The sequence below is a fragment of the Ceratina calcarata genome, unplaced genomic scaffold, assembly GCF_001652005.2.
Source record: "Ceratina calcarata isolate Rehan_Ccalc_2016 unplaced genomic scaffold, ASM165200v1 scaffold117.2, whole genome shotgun sequence".
NCBI classification, from domain to species: domain Eukaryota; kingdom Metazoa; phylum Arthropoda; class Insecta; order Hymenoptera; family Apidae; genus Ceratina; species Ceratina calcarata.
The window spans coordinates 700,429-720,481 of NW_017132657.1; the positions used below are offsets into that span (position 1 = coordinate 700,429).

General features: G+C 41.3%; 1 protein-coding gene across 4 annotated transcripts in view; it reads left to right on the top strand.

Moving 5' to 3' along the window:
• Ih (hyperpolarization activated cyclic nucleotide gated potassium channel Ih) overlaps positions 1–20,053 on the top strand; it is a 136,604-nt gene that overhangs the window by 20,678 nt on the left and 95,873 nt on the right. For 3 of the 4 annotated variants that reach the window (XM_026813328.1, XM_026813346.1, XM_026813336.1), the window contains exon 4: positions 12,288–12,371. In XM_026813328.1, the coding sequence (XP_026669129.1) occupies positions 12,288–12,371 (84 nt within the window). Of the gene's footprint in view, positions 1–7,318; positions 7,360–12,287; positions 12,372–20,053 lie in introns of those variants that run through there. The other variant, XM_026813341.1, reaches the window with a different exon arrangement.

A 20,053-nucleotide genomic window follows, 5' to 3' on the forward strand; every position in this document is an offset into this window, starting at 1 on the left:
AACAAATTCAACATGCTAGCATTGTTCAAGTGTATAGCCTATACATCCTTAAAACAGAATTGCCGGTAGAGTTCCTTCCCTTTTTTTTAACAGACTCGGATAGATTGAAAAACTTTCGCGAAATGAATAATCTTCGTTTTTGAGACATCGTGAACTCTTCTTTTATTACGATTCCGAACATTAATAACGCTGTATCGAAAGAGTTTTATCGCTTATCGGGGCTGGGAATTATTACGATTTTAAGTATTTAAATAGTTGTAGAAATATTGATTCAGTCAGTTCTGTTTTACATTATTTGATTCCTGGTTTTGATATAATTTCAAGGCAATCTATCATTTTTTAATAACAGTAGGAACTTTCAGTTTATATAATCTATAAGGGGATAATATATTAGATTAATTGACGCTGATTAGGTTTTTACGAGCAAACATGATTATGCTGTTCAGATAGTGCGTGTGGGCTTACGCTTGCAACTAGGATCGATAACAATTTCCTACCATAATCGGAATATCGCGTTTAAGATAAATGGTTCAATTTTAAACAACTGCACCGTGAAAATCTTCGAAGATAATTAAAGTTGAAGTGAAAAATTGTTTCCTTTTCTCTAATTAAAATAAATTCTTAAGTCGAATTGACCTTTGTAGCTGGTATCGCAACGAATTTTCTGATAATTGTTATCTCGTTGCAAGTGGAAACAACGGCACAATAAAATCCAACATTTTCATCGAATAGAACGTGAAAGGCTCTTGTAATTGACAGCTTATTCGCTCAATAATTACTCGCTCTTTTCAGAAACGAGAACATTTCCCGCCGATATCTCTAACGTTTCCCGCGGCGCAATAAGTTATGAATTGTACGAGAAAGAATATACCTAGAAAAGCGTCGAGAGATCATCTATTAACCTTTGCCATTCCTCCATAATTTATCGACGTCGTTAGTTTGGTTCCGATCGTTTCTTTCTGTATACCGATTGAACTTAAAGCAAGTAGTCGGCTATTTTTAATAACTTTTTATCATATCACGGTTTGAGACGCTTAAATTAAATAATATCAAATCGCATGATCTCGTATATTCAAATCAATAAGCACGTTACTAACTGCTTTTAAAGCCTGCGAGAATATCTGATGAACCTCCTCGAGTCGCGGTAAAAGAAAAGACAGTGGAGATTGAAGATAATAGAAACGAGAACGGGGCAAAAAATGTTCGCGGAATTAAGTATCACTGAAAACACTCGTACGATTGTACCAATTCGAAGCGACTAAAGCGCCGTCCAACAAAGGCCTAGCCACAATAGAGGCCTCTCGTTAAGCGTCGTTTAAGTGGCTCGTAATGCGAGTGTCGGCGCACCCTCGCAAACGGAAAAAGAAAAACAGTGGTTCTCCTCATTCTGTTTCCCCGCGTTCGTGATCGTGATCTTCGATCTTTCCGCAGACACATTTTCAACTTTCTTCATGGACGGTACAATCGAGCCTCTTAATTATACCGTACTTGCTATTCTGATTATATCTAAATTCATATAGACATTAATTTATTAATTAATATTTATCACTACTAAATCTGTGTTATCTACATTATTTTATATAATAAAATTCTATGAATTAAAATACTTGAAAACCCTTACAGATAATCTTAGAAAGCTTAATATAAAAAATAGTACAATTCGGCTTGTCGACGGTTTTTCGATACGAGAACGGAAAGATAGTGGGAAAAGGAACGGGATGCTACATGCATTGAATGCGTAAGGGCTGCTGTTGACAGTGGAGCGGTGACAATAGAAATTACGGGCATGAAACGACGCGACCACCGCGGAGAACGTCTTTCGCGCCTTTCGCCTTTAAATTGCTCGCGGTGTGCTCGACCAGCCGTGCGCGGATAGGCGGGATGGTCTTTTTGAACCGCGTATAAAAGCTCTCGACTCTCTCGAGTCTACCTTCCAGCCGTGTGCTACCTATCTTTCTACGGTCTGTACGCGTGTGTAGCATATATGTGACTCCGCAAGCCTTTCTCTATCCTCAGTATGTGTGCTCGTGTCCCGAGCCGTCTGAACAACGCTTGTGCACGTGCGTTTGTAGATGCACGCGTGCAATGAAAAGCCGCTGTCTTATCTGACGCGGATCGATCTCCTACTCGAATTGCAAGCTTGACTTTTCTTTCGAGGATTTTCGGGTTGAACAGGATTAAAAAGTAAGAAAGGATAATATTGGATGTAGCGCTGGGTTTTTTTGAATAAGAACAGTGTTACGTTTTATTAATATATTCGCAGTAAAATAAATATATATTAAATGTAGTCTGCAATTATTTATTTTTTATAAATATTTGTTTTTATTTAGAACACTCGCGACAGAAAAAAAGATGACGATTCTAGTTAATTCATGCGATTCTCCATATTTTGATAGCCAAAATGTGCGACGTAATTATCTACATGCATTTATGCAAACGATTCAATGAAACTCGTAATGGCCTATTGCCAAGTATAATAAATGTTGTCATTCGAGCGGACATCTATAACTATGCTAACGAGTTATTACACGATAGTAATGTAGCAATTAGCGTGAAAGGGGGATGAATCTGTTGGAAACGGCGAAAGAAATTGCTGTAATAAAAAGCAGCTTCAGAAGTGACGTTACTTAAGAACCGAAACTGTTTCATTAAAGACGATCTCGCTACTTAATTAACGGCATAAATCTTTAGAGACGCGAGGCTATTGAAAGGTTCCAATGAAAAAATCGAGAGATCGCGCGCGTTTATAGCCGTGAAGCACGATATCCGTCCTTAAAAACGCGTTTGCCTGTCCCTCATTATGTTAGCCTCTTTCGAGTGACCATCCGCTCGCCTTTTGTCTCATGGTTGGCGAAAGGGGATGATGATTTCCGGAGATAGGGTAGATGCAATTTCGCGTGATTTAATACTCGAAGCAGTGAGCTTTTTGCGCTTTCACGTAGACAGGGTTAACTCGATGGAAAATGTTTTTCATGAAACAATAAAGAGACTGCTGCAGTAAGTTCTTTAATGAGAATTTCATTTTGGAAAAGTTAGTTTGCGTTCACGAAATAAAAACGCAAGTATGTTTTTAAAACTAGTACGAATTTTATCGTTCGGATCGCGTCGTTATTTCTTCGTCCCTTAGACGAAAATTAAGCAGAAATCCGAGTTTCTCACATTTTCAAGCCTCAGAGAGCACCTCGAATCCCGCGATAATCATTACATTGCAACCACTTCTACCAAGGCGGCCGTTCGTTCCTGTTAGGTCGAAAATAATTTTCAAAAAATTTCGTGGCCCGGCGGTCCATGACGAGAGAAACGGTGCCGGGGGGTACGGCGAAGCGTGCCAAGAACCGCAGACGATTAACGACGAAAGAATCGCGGGGGAAATTGTTTCTCGGGAACAAGATCACGGTGAATACAAACGAAACGAGACGGGATGTCGACGCGTTTCTTTCCCAACCCTCCTGTTTCTCTCGCTTCGCTCTGGTTCTCGTTAGTGGCGCAAGATGCACTTTTATTCTCCCTTCGGACGCTGCGAATCTGTCCCTTTGTCAAGCCGTCCGAGTGGTATTGTACGCGAGTTAAGGAAATTGCTCGACACCGTCACGAGTGAAGAATGAAACCGACTGGGTAATCGCGTTTGTGGCTACGTATCGCTTGCGCGCATATTTCCATTCTTCCCGTGTCCTTTCAAGAATATGTACACTATACACCGATCGTTCATGAGGACAAAAGTGACTCGTCGCAAACGTTTTAATTATTTATAATTATTTGAAATTGTTGACTTCACCGTTTAATCACGTTTAATTCCTCTACAATTTTTCATATTCATGTAATTTTACTTGTTTTCATAATTATGTACGAAACTGTTTCCCTTCGTCCTGCTTCGTCGTTTTTATTTCAACAACCAAAGAAGGCTTTGGGAATTTTTTTTATACCACTCGACAACTTGCCACGCGAACAGATTTTTGCAGTCGTTAAAATGTGATCTCGATCTCGGTTTCACAGCGTTAAGAGGGTTTTGCGTGGTCGACCGGTGTTTGGTAAATGATGGGGTGATACGTCGGGAACATCTGCCTCATCAGTCGAAATTTATTTTACGGAAGGCAAATGTGAACAAAAAATTCATTGAAATAAAATTCAAGGTACAACCCCCATGAATTTTGCTTGACTTCCGTGAATTTTTAGATATTTTTGAGAAACAGGAATAATATTTATAAACAAATTCGTCAATTATTTATAACATAAATCCTACAGAGATGCTGCATTATGAAAGACAAATGAAATTGACTTACCTGTGACTAATTATCACGTNTCTGCGATTTCATATGATTTCCTACGTGTTAAACAAGAAAATCAATGATCGGCCAGCGTAGTTTGTGGCGCGACGTGATGGGTCTATTGTAGTTGGTCATTCTTCCAGCTGTCACGATGAACGGGAGAGCTCGATGATTAGCCACTCGAATCGAGCCGATCCGGTTGCTCATTTTGTTTTCCATCCGTTTATTTTGCAATAAAAGGAGCAGGCACGTTAATCAGATCATCATTACCCATACACGTGCGCGGAGCCTCATATACACATTTATGTACGCGTACATGCGAGCCAGAAAGCCAGAGGCATCGAGTGAACTTATTGCTCAGTGAACCAAACCGCGCCACCATACTCGCTATAACCCGTGTAGACAGGCGAAGCTCCATTGCACAAACAGTGGCAAAGTGTAACGTATCTGGTTTTTCTGATAGCCTGCCTCGGAACTGCATATTTATTCATGATTTCCTAGCGTAATTTCTGCCGAAGGAATTCCATTCGTGCAATTTCAAAGCTTCGTCCGAATGTTCTTCCCAGATGTCATCCCTTTTTTCTCCTCTCGCTAAACAGTATAAAATAATCTTCGTGCAATTTCAAAGCTTCGCTTTGAATTCTCTTTTCAGATTTTCTCTCTCCTTTCTTCTCTTCAGTGAATAGTATAAAGTAATTCTGATTTTTACAATTTTATTTGTCGAAATGGTTACTCTGAATTTAATCGAATTTGGATAAGACAGACGTAGAAACACAGTAGTTTGTCAATATCAAGTCCAACTAGCTTAGTTAGTTTAGACTCGTAATGGACTATAAACGTGATGTAATTAGGATACCGAGGTAGATTTCAGACCGGGTTAAGTTTAGCAAACTTGATTAATTCTACACTGTCTGCGTTGTTATACTTCAAACTTGCTCTATACATACATTATGCATATGCACATATCACAGTCTGATTTATGGACACATTACAGTTTATCTTACAGAAAGGATGAACTGAATACAAATTTTCGTCACAGAATTGAACAAGCAATTAAAAATTATTAGAATATTTCGCGTATTCACGTATCGATCATAACGAATATTATAAAGTGAACTTGTTACAATTCTATTGCTTAATCCTGACTTGGACTGAGCTACACACCTGGACTTAGCATGCACTTAATTTGCATTTCCCCAATACCCTAGTGTGAAATATTTTAGGACTTCGGTCTCCGCAATTAAAATTACTAATCATGATTTCTTGCTGTTTGATGAATAAAATTTAAAGCTTAAATTATTGTAATAGAAAACTTCGTCCAATCTCAATAATGATACATATTGAGACTGATAAATAAAGTTTAATTAAGAATGAAAGAAATAGTGATTTGTTATAATAAAAATAATTTAATTTGGACATGAATGTTGTAAAAGTATTTCATACAATGGTTTTTACTAACAAAATGTTACAGAAATTTCTTTGAAATTGTCCAACGTAATTACAAAAAGTCAGGGGATGATTGTTGGTCGTGAAGCGTAGGTCGAATCAATTCGCTCGATTTCTCGTTTTCTCTTTTTCCAGAGAATGTCAAAGATCGGTGTGTTTCATATCATTGAACAACTCGTTTCATTAGCTTTTCAAGAGTGCGGAAAGTGAACTTTATGAACTGTGCGTGCGGTTACGTTGGTTACACGACCTCTTTTTAAAATACAACATTGCACGATATAAGAATTTTTAAAAATCAAGGTGTCAAGTAATCTGGCCAAGACATGTAATTATAAGATTTAAACTACAATATTAAAAGATAAAGAAATTTTATAACAAAGACCTAAGATATACAAAATCCGTAAATCAAGTAAATGATAACGTTCTTGTTAAAAACCTGTTAATAGTAATTATGAACAGAATTATTTCCGGTCATCAAATGAGTTTCCTAATTTCTTATCAAACTGTTAATAACTAAAGAAATTTTGATTTAAAGCTTGAAAGTAGTCAAATATAAATGTACAACAAGCGTCTACTATAAATTGACTTCTAGGATGACAATAACTAAATTGTTACAGGACTGTAACCATAGATGCCCTGATGCAATACTATACACTGCTACTGAATCGCGAAAAAGTAAACACAATCAATGACTCCGATTCACCGTGTCCATAAAAAGGCTCGACACGGCTTACACCTAATTGACACGTAGTACCGTAGATACAGACAGTATAGAATATTTTGTCAGCACCGTTGTTCATTTAATAGCGCAAATACTATCGATAAATTCTAGAGAATAATTTAGTGTAACGAAAAGATATAGTTTAGATAGAAAAATGGAATGATTTTATAAATGATACGACATAGCATAAACAAGTTCATTAGAGAACTGAGTTCTATGATATCGTGAAATCGCATGAAATAATGCATACATCGTTACAAGATTCAGGAAACCTGGCTTTCCGGTTAGGTAAAATATTCTCTTCCCTGGCGATCGTGTAACGATCACCGTATCCGGCTCGATGATCGCGACATACGACGATGTAGTCAGGGTGCCACGATTCGAGTGGAGAAGTGGTCGATTGTGCTCGAGGCCGAAGGCGGTCCCGGCATATTTATATTTCAGAATTTTCATTGTGAATCGGTTTCTGGGCCAACGGGGGAGAGATACGAAACGGGGCGCGGGAGTGGTACATAGCTGCGGCGCGTGTTCAGTCCCGCTCGTTTCTATTGAAAACCGGCCGCGGACGGCCATGAGTAGTACTGTCGTTCGATAAACGGCGTCTTTCCCGCGAGCTTTCGGTTCAAAGATAAGAATCTCGGATTCGAGGTCAGCCAAGCAGTCCTCGAGGCCTCCTTTGGCCATCGGCAAATTTCGAAAGGGCGCTCGACCTCGTACGAGGTGGTAACCGGAGAACCGGCGGTGGTGGCGGGGGTGCTACTGCTGCTGCTGCTGCTGCTGCTGCTCGCCGGAGGTACCTACCAGGATGCACACGTAGTACCTGTGTGTGCGTATCGAACGACTGATGTGCCTGTCCGCGTGTGTGTCCGTGTCTGAACGGGACACTGGCACGCGATCGGAGATGGATCGGTGGAGAGACAGGTCCAGGTATGGCGACAAAGGACAATATCTAATATCCGAAAAGGGGGCTAGCTCCGTATTGAAGAGCAGGTTTCTTTTCTTCTTCTTCTACTCGTCCCTTCCTTTTTTCTCTAACGTGGCCGGCCTGCTCGTTCTTCGTCAAGAAGAAAAACCGAAAAGAAAGCATTGGCGGGTGCTCGATACGTTACGGAAGGTCAAGCGCCCTCCGAGCCAGACAATGAAGCACTTCTACTTCGGACTCGTACAATGTGTGTCCGGTTTCGGTGTGCCCCCGCTCTGAATTATTTCTCCCAGCATCTGTGCTGTGCACTCCCGCGCCTCAGGAATTTATTGGATAGCTATGTGTGATGGCCATTGTCTGTCGTCGTTTAGTGGAAATCGAGGTGGTTGTCAGAGCGGTGCTCTATGGTGCCTTGACTGCGGTGGGTGTTGAGCATGATTTCAGGTCATGTGAAAGATGATTTGTGCTGTAATTAACATCCTCAAATCGCTTGTTCCGTAGGAGAAAAATGAATCTTATGAGAAGGATTATTTGATTTAATAATATTTCTATTGAGAACCTGTTAATAATATTAATAATATTCAATTCTAAGATTTATTATATACATATTTTCCTATGAATTTTATTTATAAGACGTCAGGAAATATTCATTAAGGATGCCAACTAAATGAAAGGATGCTTGATTTCTTGCTTCTATCTCGACTAGAAAAAATTGACAAGATCTGTCTAGCAATTTGTGGACACCAGGAATTTCTTTAACTCTCGCATGCACAAATCTGTCTTTCCTGGTATCTATGTACATACCAGTTGGATAGAAAAATTCAGCGACCCCTTAAAACTGGACTCGGTCAGGAAATAAATCACCGAGTTCTCCGTATCGCAAGTTCCAATTTCATATACATTCTAGCCGACTCATTCGGCGAACTCTATTTTAACCCCGTGGCGGCACGGGGGTGAGCGGAGGTCGGCCGACGTCGCGGTTCGGAAACGGGGCTGAAAACATTTTGCTGGCAAGATGCAACCCTGTCTAGGGCCCATGGTGGCCAACGTGGGTCGATATCTGACCGCGGGAGGGTGCACACCCCCTCCTGACCCGTTCCTGTCGTTCACGTCCGCTGGAACACGTGGACAATATGGGGAACGTCCGGTTTGAATGAACACGACGTTTTCTGTCTGTGTAAACTAATGGAATCTGTGAGGGATGATATATCATCCGAGTTACCAGGAAAACGAATGCCAAAGATTAATGAATGCTTTATTAACTGGTTTGTAATGTACGTTAATATACAGGTTCTTCTAAAGGTGAGAGTACTTTATACTCAGTACACGTTCGGCAATTAAGCATATTTTCCCTGTTTATCCAAGCAATACGAGAACTGAATTACGATTTAATATGTACGCTCAGATAATATCTTTATCGGGCATCGTTTTCCTATATTCAATTTCAAGCTCTTCAGTCCGAATACGCCAGTTTAATTTACCGCATCGTAAATGACAAATTCAGGATTAAGTATTTCTACTATTGTTCTGTTTGTATAAGCCACAAGAATTCTTTAGCAATTCATGTATTTGTACTTTTGTATTCCAATGATTTTATTCAATGAACGAAACTGTTTTTGAACTCGTGTAAAAATAATGTTTATGATTCGCGACGTTCGGCCGTCGCTTATCGGTGTACGTGCAATTAATACAATACGCTATCAATTTTTCGGGTAGTTCGTACTTGAGCGGTCGCGTCGGTCGCATCGTCGCCGCTTGCAGAGATTAGAAATTGAATAAGTATTAATTTCGCTTGATAGGTCGGTTAATATGGTCCTTAAACGTGTTCGGTTGAGTGGAAATTAAACGTTATACGTATTTACGTCTCGATAATCAGTTCAGGTAGACGATTCCGTCGATTCAATGCTGGGTATGACGTTCTAGTATTTCGTTCTTCGGGAGTTCGGTGACGTATTCGGTTCGTGTCGCAATATAACCGTACGATAAATTAAAACTAGTGAGCGATCGAGTACGTAAGTTGAAGACTTCACACGTCAGACGTTGACTATTTAAATACATGCAAAGGTCAATTTTTTGAGGTTTAAGTGTGTATGTATAATTGTGAATAGAATTATTATTCATAGTAAGATAGCTTAGTTTACTACAGTATCGTTAGAAATAACGTTCTGTTAATATACTATCGTTTGCTCTATCTGTAAATTTACAATTAGTATATAATCTTTAAATTGCTGATAAGGATAGTATCAGGTATTCTAGTAGAAATTTATGCAAAAAATACGAGCATAATTTGAAAACTAAACATTCTACGATGGTGTCAAGTTAGACATTCCTTCTAAAATAAATGTTAATAAATATCTATTCAATTTTTATATTTCACTTCACTGCAATGTAACATTCAGTGTACATTGAGCATAATTAATACTTGATTGAAGGAAGCTTCATTACGAATTTTATACATCAGTATTTATCGTAAAATGTAAAGAGGTACTTTGAAAATAATATAAATCCTTGATTGGATTTTAGAGTAGCTTGTACATGAGAAAGAATTTATTAATCATCTCTAATTGTTTGCCCAATAATTGTACATTTATGTATCTTTCATGCACCGCAATGTCGAGAAGCTTTAATGCCAGAACTTTTGTAATTATCGAAGATCGGTCGACGTTTCTTCGTTGGAATAAAACATTGGGACTTGTGTGTGTCACAATAATTCATTCTATATGTGAATCTCGTAAATCTAGTAAAGAATGTGTAGTATGTCTCCCCCAGAAAGTAATGTAAAAAATTCAGTGGGTAACAGAGGAGGATTAACGACCAATTTTTTCGCGACAATGTTTTCACAAATCATCCTTTCCAACGATAAGCTCTAAAAAAATGAGAGAGAGGGAGAAAGGAAGACAAACTTGTTCAGTCATTTCTAGGCCAAACAGTGCCTTACAACGGCAGCTAAATATTTTGGAATGTTCTGTTACGAGATTTTCAGTTTCTGATAAGCTTCAAACATTGTGCGCGCACAATGCAACCGCAGTGAATTCTGTCTAACTTTATACAGGACGCGTTCGAGACAATTAAAGTTTCGCTTGGAATACATAAACTCTGTAATATTTTTACGCACCGAATTGACATTTTTAATTATTAAATCGACAAGAAGAAAACTGAACTTCTTATCTGCTTTCCAGTTGACCGTCACTGATCTATCAAAGTATGAAACAATCTAATGTGAACAGCGTATTATTAAAAGGGAATGGAAGAACTTTATAATTGGATTATACTTTTTAAAATATGCTTATAACAATTCGCTTCCTCATCAGAATGCATACTGTACTCATGAATTATCAACCGAGAGGAGTTTATTAACAAGCTTTAACTTTATTTCACGAAACCGACACGTTTTTTTAAAAACTCCTTCCCGCGTTCTACTTCAAACATATGCACCCTCGTTTCGCAGGAGATATTCTCCCTAAATATATCACGATCCACCATTTAACTGGGAACATACTATTCAATTCTATTTATCCGTGCCCATTTCCACACAGATTTCACTTAGCGACATTATTTTTGCACTCGTCTTTCCCGTCGCGAATGCTTAATTCATTTGCTCGACTGCAACCGATAGGACGCGGCGTTACCGCGCAATGCAAAGCTCCGCTCGACGGCTAATGAATTATTTAAGCCGAGGCGTCTACTTGCCTATTTCTCACTTTCGCGTCTCTTATGATGCACAGCCTCGTACGCACGCGTCTCTCATCGTTGGCACCCGCGGAATTCGTGTCGTTTTTTAAAAGAACTTCTGGTCCGCAGCCATTTCTATGGAAATTATTCTTGCCGGGTTTTACTTATTGGAAAAAATTATTCGTTTTCGCTGTAAATGTATTCGAGGAAAAGTGTAGTATTAAATGTTATTACTGTTTGTTATCATAATCACTTTGAGAAAAGGAACCGGTTTTAAGTGCATTATTTTTTAGGACAATTTTTATAATACTTATTTGAAACAGAAAATTGGTGAAATGAAAGTTAAAGGCGTAGGAGAGATTCTAGAATAACAAAAATAGATTTCGTAGAAAGGTTGAAGAGAAACTGAGAATGTGCTGTACTTCTTACTTATTTGAAGAACTCTGTGATATTTCGATTTCATTGCCTTTCGGCTTGAGTAAGATTTCTTTGGAAGATATCTCCTACTTCTATTCGCGAAAGATTACAATAAACAGAGTAGGTAGCTACGTTCCGAGTGAATCGATAATCCGGCTCGAAATCGTGTAACATGTGTTTGCGACAAATCGTGCCCTCCATAAAGAGTGAGTTTTTGTCCCGTTCCCTTATTCGATACTCTTATTTTTACTGTAATTTCGAAATTGCGAACGTAAATTGGACGAGATTACGTAATGAGTCAAAAGCGCATTTTGTTACGATAATTCTAAAAATTTTTCCTGACATACGCTCAAAGCAAGGGAATTAACGAGCGTGCCCAGTTTTAATTGCTTTTACTCAGCCCGCAGTATCGCTTTCGCAAAAATCTGTAACAGCTTAATTTGCGTGGCGTCAGAAATTCTGTTTCGCTTCACAACCGAATCTCGATTAAGCGGCTTAATCAAGATAAAAACAAAACCATCATCGGGGCAAATACACCGGAGAATAATATAGCAAAGCTGTCTGCTGTACCCAGAGTGAAATTTGCTTTTCACCGTGCTTTGTTCCGCGACATTCTTTTGTTGAACGAAAATGATTTGTGCACTTTTGTTAGAAAAATGCCTCATTGTCGTTGGCTGAAATAAAAAAGAGAAACTAAAACTAATGTCACCTGTTTCGTTTATAAAATTCGGGGCGGAGAGAAATAAAACGAGCTTCGCTGCGAAGTAAAGCTAAGCTGTGAAATATGTGCGTTTACGTGGAACGTGACGAATTAATTCAAAACTTTTCTTTCCCTTTTATGCAGTTGCCATGGAATTGAGCACCGACATGCCGCGAAACAAGAAAAACGTTCGTCACAGAAGCTCGAAACCTCCTGGCCATTTTCCTTGTAAGTTCAAACAAAAATTACTTTCCAAACTGTGCGTTTCAGTTTCATAAATTAAGTAGTTCGTCAATTGTGCTCGTTGGCTTGATTGTTGAACGGTATTATTAATCAACGCGGTACACCGTGAAATGGGTCAACGGTGGCCCATCACAAGAGAGGGGCATTAAAATTCTATAAAAAAGAGTATGCCTCACATTAAGCTACTATTTAAACATCTACAAGTCATTTCACGAAACGATTTTTCTTGCCCATTTTCCTATTGGAAATTGGTTTTGAATTATTTGATTTGTGAAAAATTGTGTCACTTAACGGTGAAGACTCCTACGTCTTCAAAATGAATTTCTTATTATAAGAAGGAATGATATTAAACTGAAGTGAACGTAATTTCAACGATTAAAAGAGAAGTTTAATTTACGTAATTAATAGTGGTATAAATAATTAACAATCCGAAATGAGAAACGGATGTCATAGTCATTCCCAATGAATTCTGCGTCACGAGCTAATTATCTTCTCTTGACAACTTTCCGTCGTTGGTGGAAAAATTCAATCAATTCGACCGAACGATTTGAAACAATGAACGATCCGAGAAGCTGACAAAGGGACTCTTCATTCCTTTGGCCACAAAGGGAAAGGGGGAATTTCGAGCGGGCACGCATCGTTGATCTCGCGATAGGAATTACTCTTTTTTTTTTGCATACACGTACCTACCCCCGGCTTGACGCCATTTTTACGGTCAATATTTCCCCGGTAGACTAGATGTCACCCGTTGCTTGGCCGTACTCACCCCCAAACAACTTGTGCCACCCTCCGTGCGATAGCGCTACTGGCATGTTTCCAATTTCCACGAGGGCTGCTGCCTCTTTGTTCGTCGCATTCTATTCGCGATCGTTTCCTTGCTCCCGTTTTTCGCCCCCGTCAAATTTATTCCTCGCCTGTTCGTTCTCCCCTTCTTCGCGACGGCCCCTTTTCTTTTTATTTTCGTCTCCCCCAAGCCGGATTCGATGGAATTCCGCTGAGATTGATGGAAAGTAAAAGTACGAAGCGCCTAACCGGGTCACTTCGCACCGCGAACACCCATTACCGCGAGGCACGCAAATCGGTAGGGTTAACAATCGTTACGTAACTTTCTGAACGAATTTTTGAGCCAGAACGTGATTAAATCTGATTAGGAACGAAATGTACGTCGTAGATGAAAACACGAGAATTCTTTTAGGGAACGGAATATTTTCGTACAAAATACGTTTGTTACAGTTATCGCGAAAATAATCCTCTGGGGCAATCATTCAAATATTTTGGCCCTTAAAACCTGATTTTGGCAGGGATTCCATTCTAGAGGGTGTAACATTTTCAAATTTTTGCCAATAAAAGCGAATTTACGATGGTCGCGGAAAATATGTTCAAAAGCTTAATTATATTTCAATTCAATTCTGGTAATGTACGAAGGAGGTGAATGATTAATTGTACTTCTCGTATTAATAATGTATCGAGTGAAAGGGTACCTTACCGCGGTATTACGTCGTTGTGTCATCGCATTGATACATCAGGTATTGTATCACATTCGCATAAATGCATAAACGTTACGCAAAGAGAAAAGGAATAGTACTTACGGAATTGATGACGTAACGAATAACGTATACCGCAAGCTCCGCACTTAGAAAATTAAAAGTAACAAGGAAAGATGGAACTGTGAGAGAATGTTCATTGGTTAAGGTAAAGTTATATTCTCGAAAAACGTCTTATCGTAGTAATACGAATACAGTGTTGGTTAATTTCAATGCATTTCTATTATACGTTTCACGACTTGGATTGCCACTTTACTTTACAAATTATAGTCTCATGGTTCCTTATTTCTTGAAATTTCTATTCAATTAAAGTGTCCTTACATTATTACTGAGATAGGAGAATTCTATTCTCACGCTTTCCATTTGTTTCATTCTCGTTTCAAATTTTCTACGAGTACGAAACGTTCACTGCAATAATTACGTTCAGCTGATTGTTGTGAATGAATCTATTCCGTATCCTAGCATTTTAAATAATGTGATTAGAGGAACTGGTCTGAGACCGTTTTAAATAAAGCGAAGCAAGAAGTCAAGGATCCGGGAGGTCGGATAAATTTTGATAGTCCTCGAATTATCGTGGGCGCGCTTGACCTTAGCACTGATTGGTCGATAGCTTAAAATAGCTGTGGCGGGCATCTGATAACGCGGGTTTATTTATAAATCTGACTCAACGTTTTCTCGACGGTGCACCGACAAACGGCGAGCGACGCGACGCCGGAATTTCGTCTGTTACGTTACCAGCCCCTGTTGTATCCGCGTAATCGAGTCGCTGGAACTCGGGCCGCAGAACATTTTTATTGATTTATCGATTCCCGCCGCAATTGTAGTTTATCATAGACCAGGGTACCAGACGGTTAGGCGAAATACGTAAAAAAGGATGGGAAACCAAAGGCATGTAGCGTTAAATTCGGAATAATTCAATGAAGAGAGATTTGTTCCATAGGTTGGGCGACCTTGGTTTAGTTTATGCAACTTTTCTATGCAAATGCATCGCGGATCTGCCCTTGGGGGATGATTACTCGTTCGCAATGAATGGCGCCGGTGAATGTGTACCGACCGACCTATAATTGGAGCAAGAAAGTCGATGGTTCTTGTTGTCTTTGCGCTTTCATTGTTATTTAAGTCAATGAAGCGGACGAGTGGCACTCGCTGCTAGACAAAAGAAAATTTCTGTACCAGACGAAGACGAAACTGTTATCGGGACACTTGTAAAACGAATAATTTCCAACTGTCCTGCATAGTCACTCTCGATTTCGTCCAATGTTCTATAATTATGAACCCTTGTAGAGAATGCTTTCTTATTAAATACTCATTTAGAAAGAGTATTTATAAGTATAAGTTGAATAAAATTATAGGGAATATATTTCGTATGTACAATATTTATTCTATTATAATTATCTGTGCATATAAATGGAGATTCTCATATGTCGATTGTGCCCTTAATAATTCTTTCAAGAATGTTAAAATGAATATTTGTTAATCAATAAGGAGAAATCTCAATTAAAATTGAGCCAGGGATGTTGTTCCTCAATTATCATCGAAGAACTCACATTATATATATGATTTAATGATCGTTTCCGAATCAAAAAATGGCCTTCGAATGTTTGTCCTCGATGGCTGCCACATGTGTCCTAAGGATTTCGGTCTACCATTATCCTTTCATGACATTCTGCCATCTTTTCCTTGGTCCCTACCAAGCGACCGACCAACCACCGGGTCGCGGCCACCCCGTATCCTCCGGAAGGGAGCACATAGCGGAAAGAAGGGTACGAGAGAGGAAAATTGAGGGCTCGAGGGAACTCGCGTGCAGCGTGCGCAGTCGCGGGACCGTTCGATGTCGCGAGCATTCATCGCGACCAGAGTTTCTCGCCGCGTGTACACACGTATACATATATCAGGCAATCGTTCGGGTGTCCAAGATCGCGATTACATTCGTAAACCTCTTAGTGTCGATCGAAACCGATCGAGAACCCTCGATCCGAATCGCTGGATTGATCCGTAACAACCATTGGCATCGGATGATAAATGGTATCCGTGGCGTAATCCTCTGATGAGAGTAGTTACCACTCAGACATGAGATGGACGTGAGAAGATCCTCGAGACTCGGGAATCTACGCAGGCACGTTTTCGATTTCGATCGAGCATCATCGAGTCTGTTTGACGAGGAATCGTCGAGGGGTGCTGGGGCATCGATCGGCGGCCGCGGGTGGACCGATCGTCGGTACAGGCATACTCCGACGGGTTTCCGGGAGCGGCGTGACGCCGCCGCCGCCGCCTCCTGAAAACCAGACCCCGGTTCCCGGATCGATCCCGACCGGAATATGACCTTCGAGTCACGTGTGCCGCGGCGCGACACGCAAGTCACCGATACCGACGACTGTGCCCTCGCGAGACGAGACTGCTGGTCATCGATCACGAGGATCGCGCGACTCACGCGTCGTCGGACGCGGGATTTTCCCTTACGGGACGGGCAACGAGGACGCGGACACACTGCCACTGCCACGCACGGTAGAGAGGAGAGGAGACGGGATCGATACGCCTAGCGGGAAAGTCGCCGAGAGGAAAGGAAACGAGTCGTGGACCGGGCCGAGGAGGAAACGCGATTTCGTGGGAAGCTGCGGGCCGTTCCTTGGATCTGGACTCGCGTTTCTGTACGAATTCAGATATGAGGACTCGTCCGTGAAGTGGCTTTATAAAATGGATCTTCACGAGGGCTTGCAAAAATAAGGAGGAGGCTGGTGGTGAACTTGGTTCTGATCTCTGGTTCGTGGTTATGTCACAGAGCGATGTCGTTAGAAAGTCAATGGTGGACCTTACGAGAATATATCTGTCAATGATTTCTGTGTTCTAAACTCGTTCAGCACAATTCCAACGAATTTATTCCGCTCGTTGAGGGACGGTGAGCTGTGATTGTTCTTCGAGGTCTCGTCAACGATGCCAGTGTTCCCATTCTGTTGACCTCGCTTCTATAGATCCAAGGTCGTATCCTCAATACGATCGTCAAGGAACCAATCGCGACGATCGCTCCCGTTAATTGATAGTCCATATCGCTCGGCGACAATTATTTTTCCTCGAGCAGCAAACCAGTGAACTGTGATTAAACCGTTCCGTCGATAATGATTCACCGAATTGACTCGATCGTAACCATATCACGGGTCGTAATTGGGACTCGATAATCGATGCGCGGCCAGTGTTACCAGTCCCATCGATCGTCGCGTCGCGGGCACATGTTACCCTGGTACGCAGTGGACAATGAATTGCGAACAGTTCTCCAGCAATCGCCGTTCAATACTTATCAACGATACCAGTGTTCCAATTCGATAGATCCTCGATCGATCGTCATACTCTTGGCGAAAAACTATGAACCGTGACTGATCGACATTGATCAATAACAGAGGACTCTTTGTTCGTAATTATTCTTCTACTTTTCGCTCAATCGACCTCCACCGTCGAGGAATCAGTCAATACGTCCGTTATTCTGATCGTTTTATTCATGTATCTTGAGAGCAGAAAAACGAATTTACACATATATACAATCAAAAGAGTCGTTCTTCGGCTGAACGAGCACGATAGATCGGTCGGACAATAAAGAAACGCTTGGTGTGATATACGCAGAGCTTTCTACCCCGTTCAGTTTTCTACCATTCGCAGGGTTTTCTATTTAGCGTCGTAATTGCAATTTTAGCCAACGAGTTTTTCAAACGCGTGAAGTGTGAGGAACAGAGTGGGAGGTAGACCGTGGCCAACCTCTGGGAGATCGATAATCGCAGCTTCATTTCGAAAACATCCTTGAAACGGCTCCGTTCAAGGACCAGGTTCGAATGATCGAACCGCACGTCGAGGAAGAGCGATACACCTGGTCGATATTCTTCTTGGCCACGTGACGCCACGGAGACTCGTCTCCAAGGTGGACACCTTTCATCCCGTTCTCGAGCCACAGTCCACGAGTGCGTTTGCTCGAATAAATACGTCCAGGAATTTTAGAGATACCAAATAAAACGCGTAGTTCGTATATATGATAAAGGTATCTATCGAAGAAGGTGAAGAATTAACTATGCTGATTCCTGACCTCATCGCGTTGAGGTTGTAGAATGTCAGAGGCTCCTCTTCGTACCGCGCATGTCCAGTGCCTTGACTACCAACGGGACGCCCATACCTTGGCCGACGTCGCGAGTCACTGAGGGATGGTTCAGAGGGGCTGTGCAGGGGTGAAACTGAAGGAAGAAAGAGAACGAGAAAGAGAGAGAGAGAGAGAGAGAGAGAGAGAGAGGGAGACACGCGTATCAAAGTTCCGCCGTGTGCTGGTAATAAAGGAGCCACAATAAAAACCGAGGTCTGTCACTCGTGGCTGGACGGTAAAGCGTGGAAGACGCGTTGAGAGGGAGAGAAACGGTGAGAGAGGGAAACGGAAAGAAAGAGCGTGGAGAGGCTTTCGAAGAGTAGTTCAAGTTTACCGTGAAGAGGAAAGAGTTGAAGTGGCCCCGGAGAAGAAACAAAGGAAGTGGAGAGCGCGAGGAGGGAAGAGGAAAGATCGGTTTCGAATACCGTTCGAGCCCGACAATTAATTATTGGCTGTGCTGTTACCTTTCGTCTGAGCTTAAATTTAGCGATTAGTAACTCTCGACCGTGCGGGTTCTTCAAAGGAGAATACGTGCACGACGAACTGGAGATTCATAAATACAGTAAAAGAAAGTTATTTTTGCTACTCCCTTTCTAACGCTCGAGGTGCGCACGTGGTCGCTGACTCAAACGTCCATCCGACAGATAGACTGACTGACTCGTAGCATCCAAAAGTGTTTCAATTAAAGTTAGCCTCGGTATCGATCTCGGGATCGATTTTTCGACGGGTCGATACCGCACCGGAACACACCGTCCATCATCCACTCGCGGGACGCACGTGGACGCGGACGCTCGACGTTTGCTCGGCCATGTCGTTCCGTAACATTCTGCGGAAGTGCATCGACAAGACACGGCAGATAATCGGCCACGCGTTAAAGAGGTGAACCGTTCCGAGGCTCGAGTGCATGCAAGGATGCCGCGCTGCGCGAACAGCAGGTGATCGCCGGTACAAAGAGCGGGAGTCAAGTAATCAGGCGGAAGTGGTGCTAACCAGGATTAACCAAGAGTTGTTACGAGGATGACGAAGTACGGATTGGCCAGACTGGCCCTGTGGAGGCCGCGGCGCTCGGTTACCTCGCAGCCGGCGAACCAGCAGGAGAACAACCCTTTGATGTACGCCGAGAACAGCTTGTTGTATGTTGTTTGTCAAGGCGAGCGCCGTTGCGTTTTCTCGCGCGCAGTCGCCGCTCGCTTCCCCGCCTGCTGTCGCTCTGGCGAAAAGCCTGGTGTGCTTTCAGTGTCTCCACCATGACCACGAAGTTCTGTTGTATATAATCGATGATTGGTCTTTTCTAATAAAGCCTGTTCGAGGACATCCCCCTTTTTTGTCACCGTTCTCGCTTGTTAATGACGCCCGCTTGCACTTGCTGCTAGAGCTGAACGAAATCGAGAGGATCAAAATTCGACACCCATAAAATGCATAATGCCTATTGTAAAACCCAGTAAATCTTCTTTTGTGTATCATTATTTTCGACTATTATTTTAAATAATGGTTAATTGCCTAAGGAATTTACAAAACACTCGCAAATTACAAGAACGGAATTATACAAACGACCTACAGACTCCAATAAGACGTACAAAAAATAATCAGAAGTGTTAAGAAAGCTAGTCGTTTTCTTCAGCTCTGCCTTCTGTCCATCCTCAGAATCTGACCTGCTCCCGATAAGTACGTCCACGTACAAGTAACTGCGCTTTGTTTGTCGCTTTCAATGTGCGTTATTAAAGAAGTTGCGTTACGAGCTGCGAATCAGAGGCACGCTGTAAAACGATCACACGCATGTAGCGATCACACACGAAGAACACTCCAACTCTTGATATTAAAACTATGGGCATTCAAAATAACGTGCCTCGAAGATAAACGACAAGATCGAACGTTTTTCCATCGGCTAATTAGAATTAGTTATGTTATTATAAAATTTATATAAAAAAGTAGCAACACAATCTCTGTGCGAGACTTATAATAAGGAATTTTATAATTAAGGAATAAAATGAAACATATGAAATATG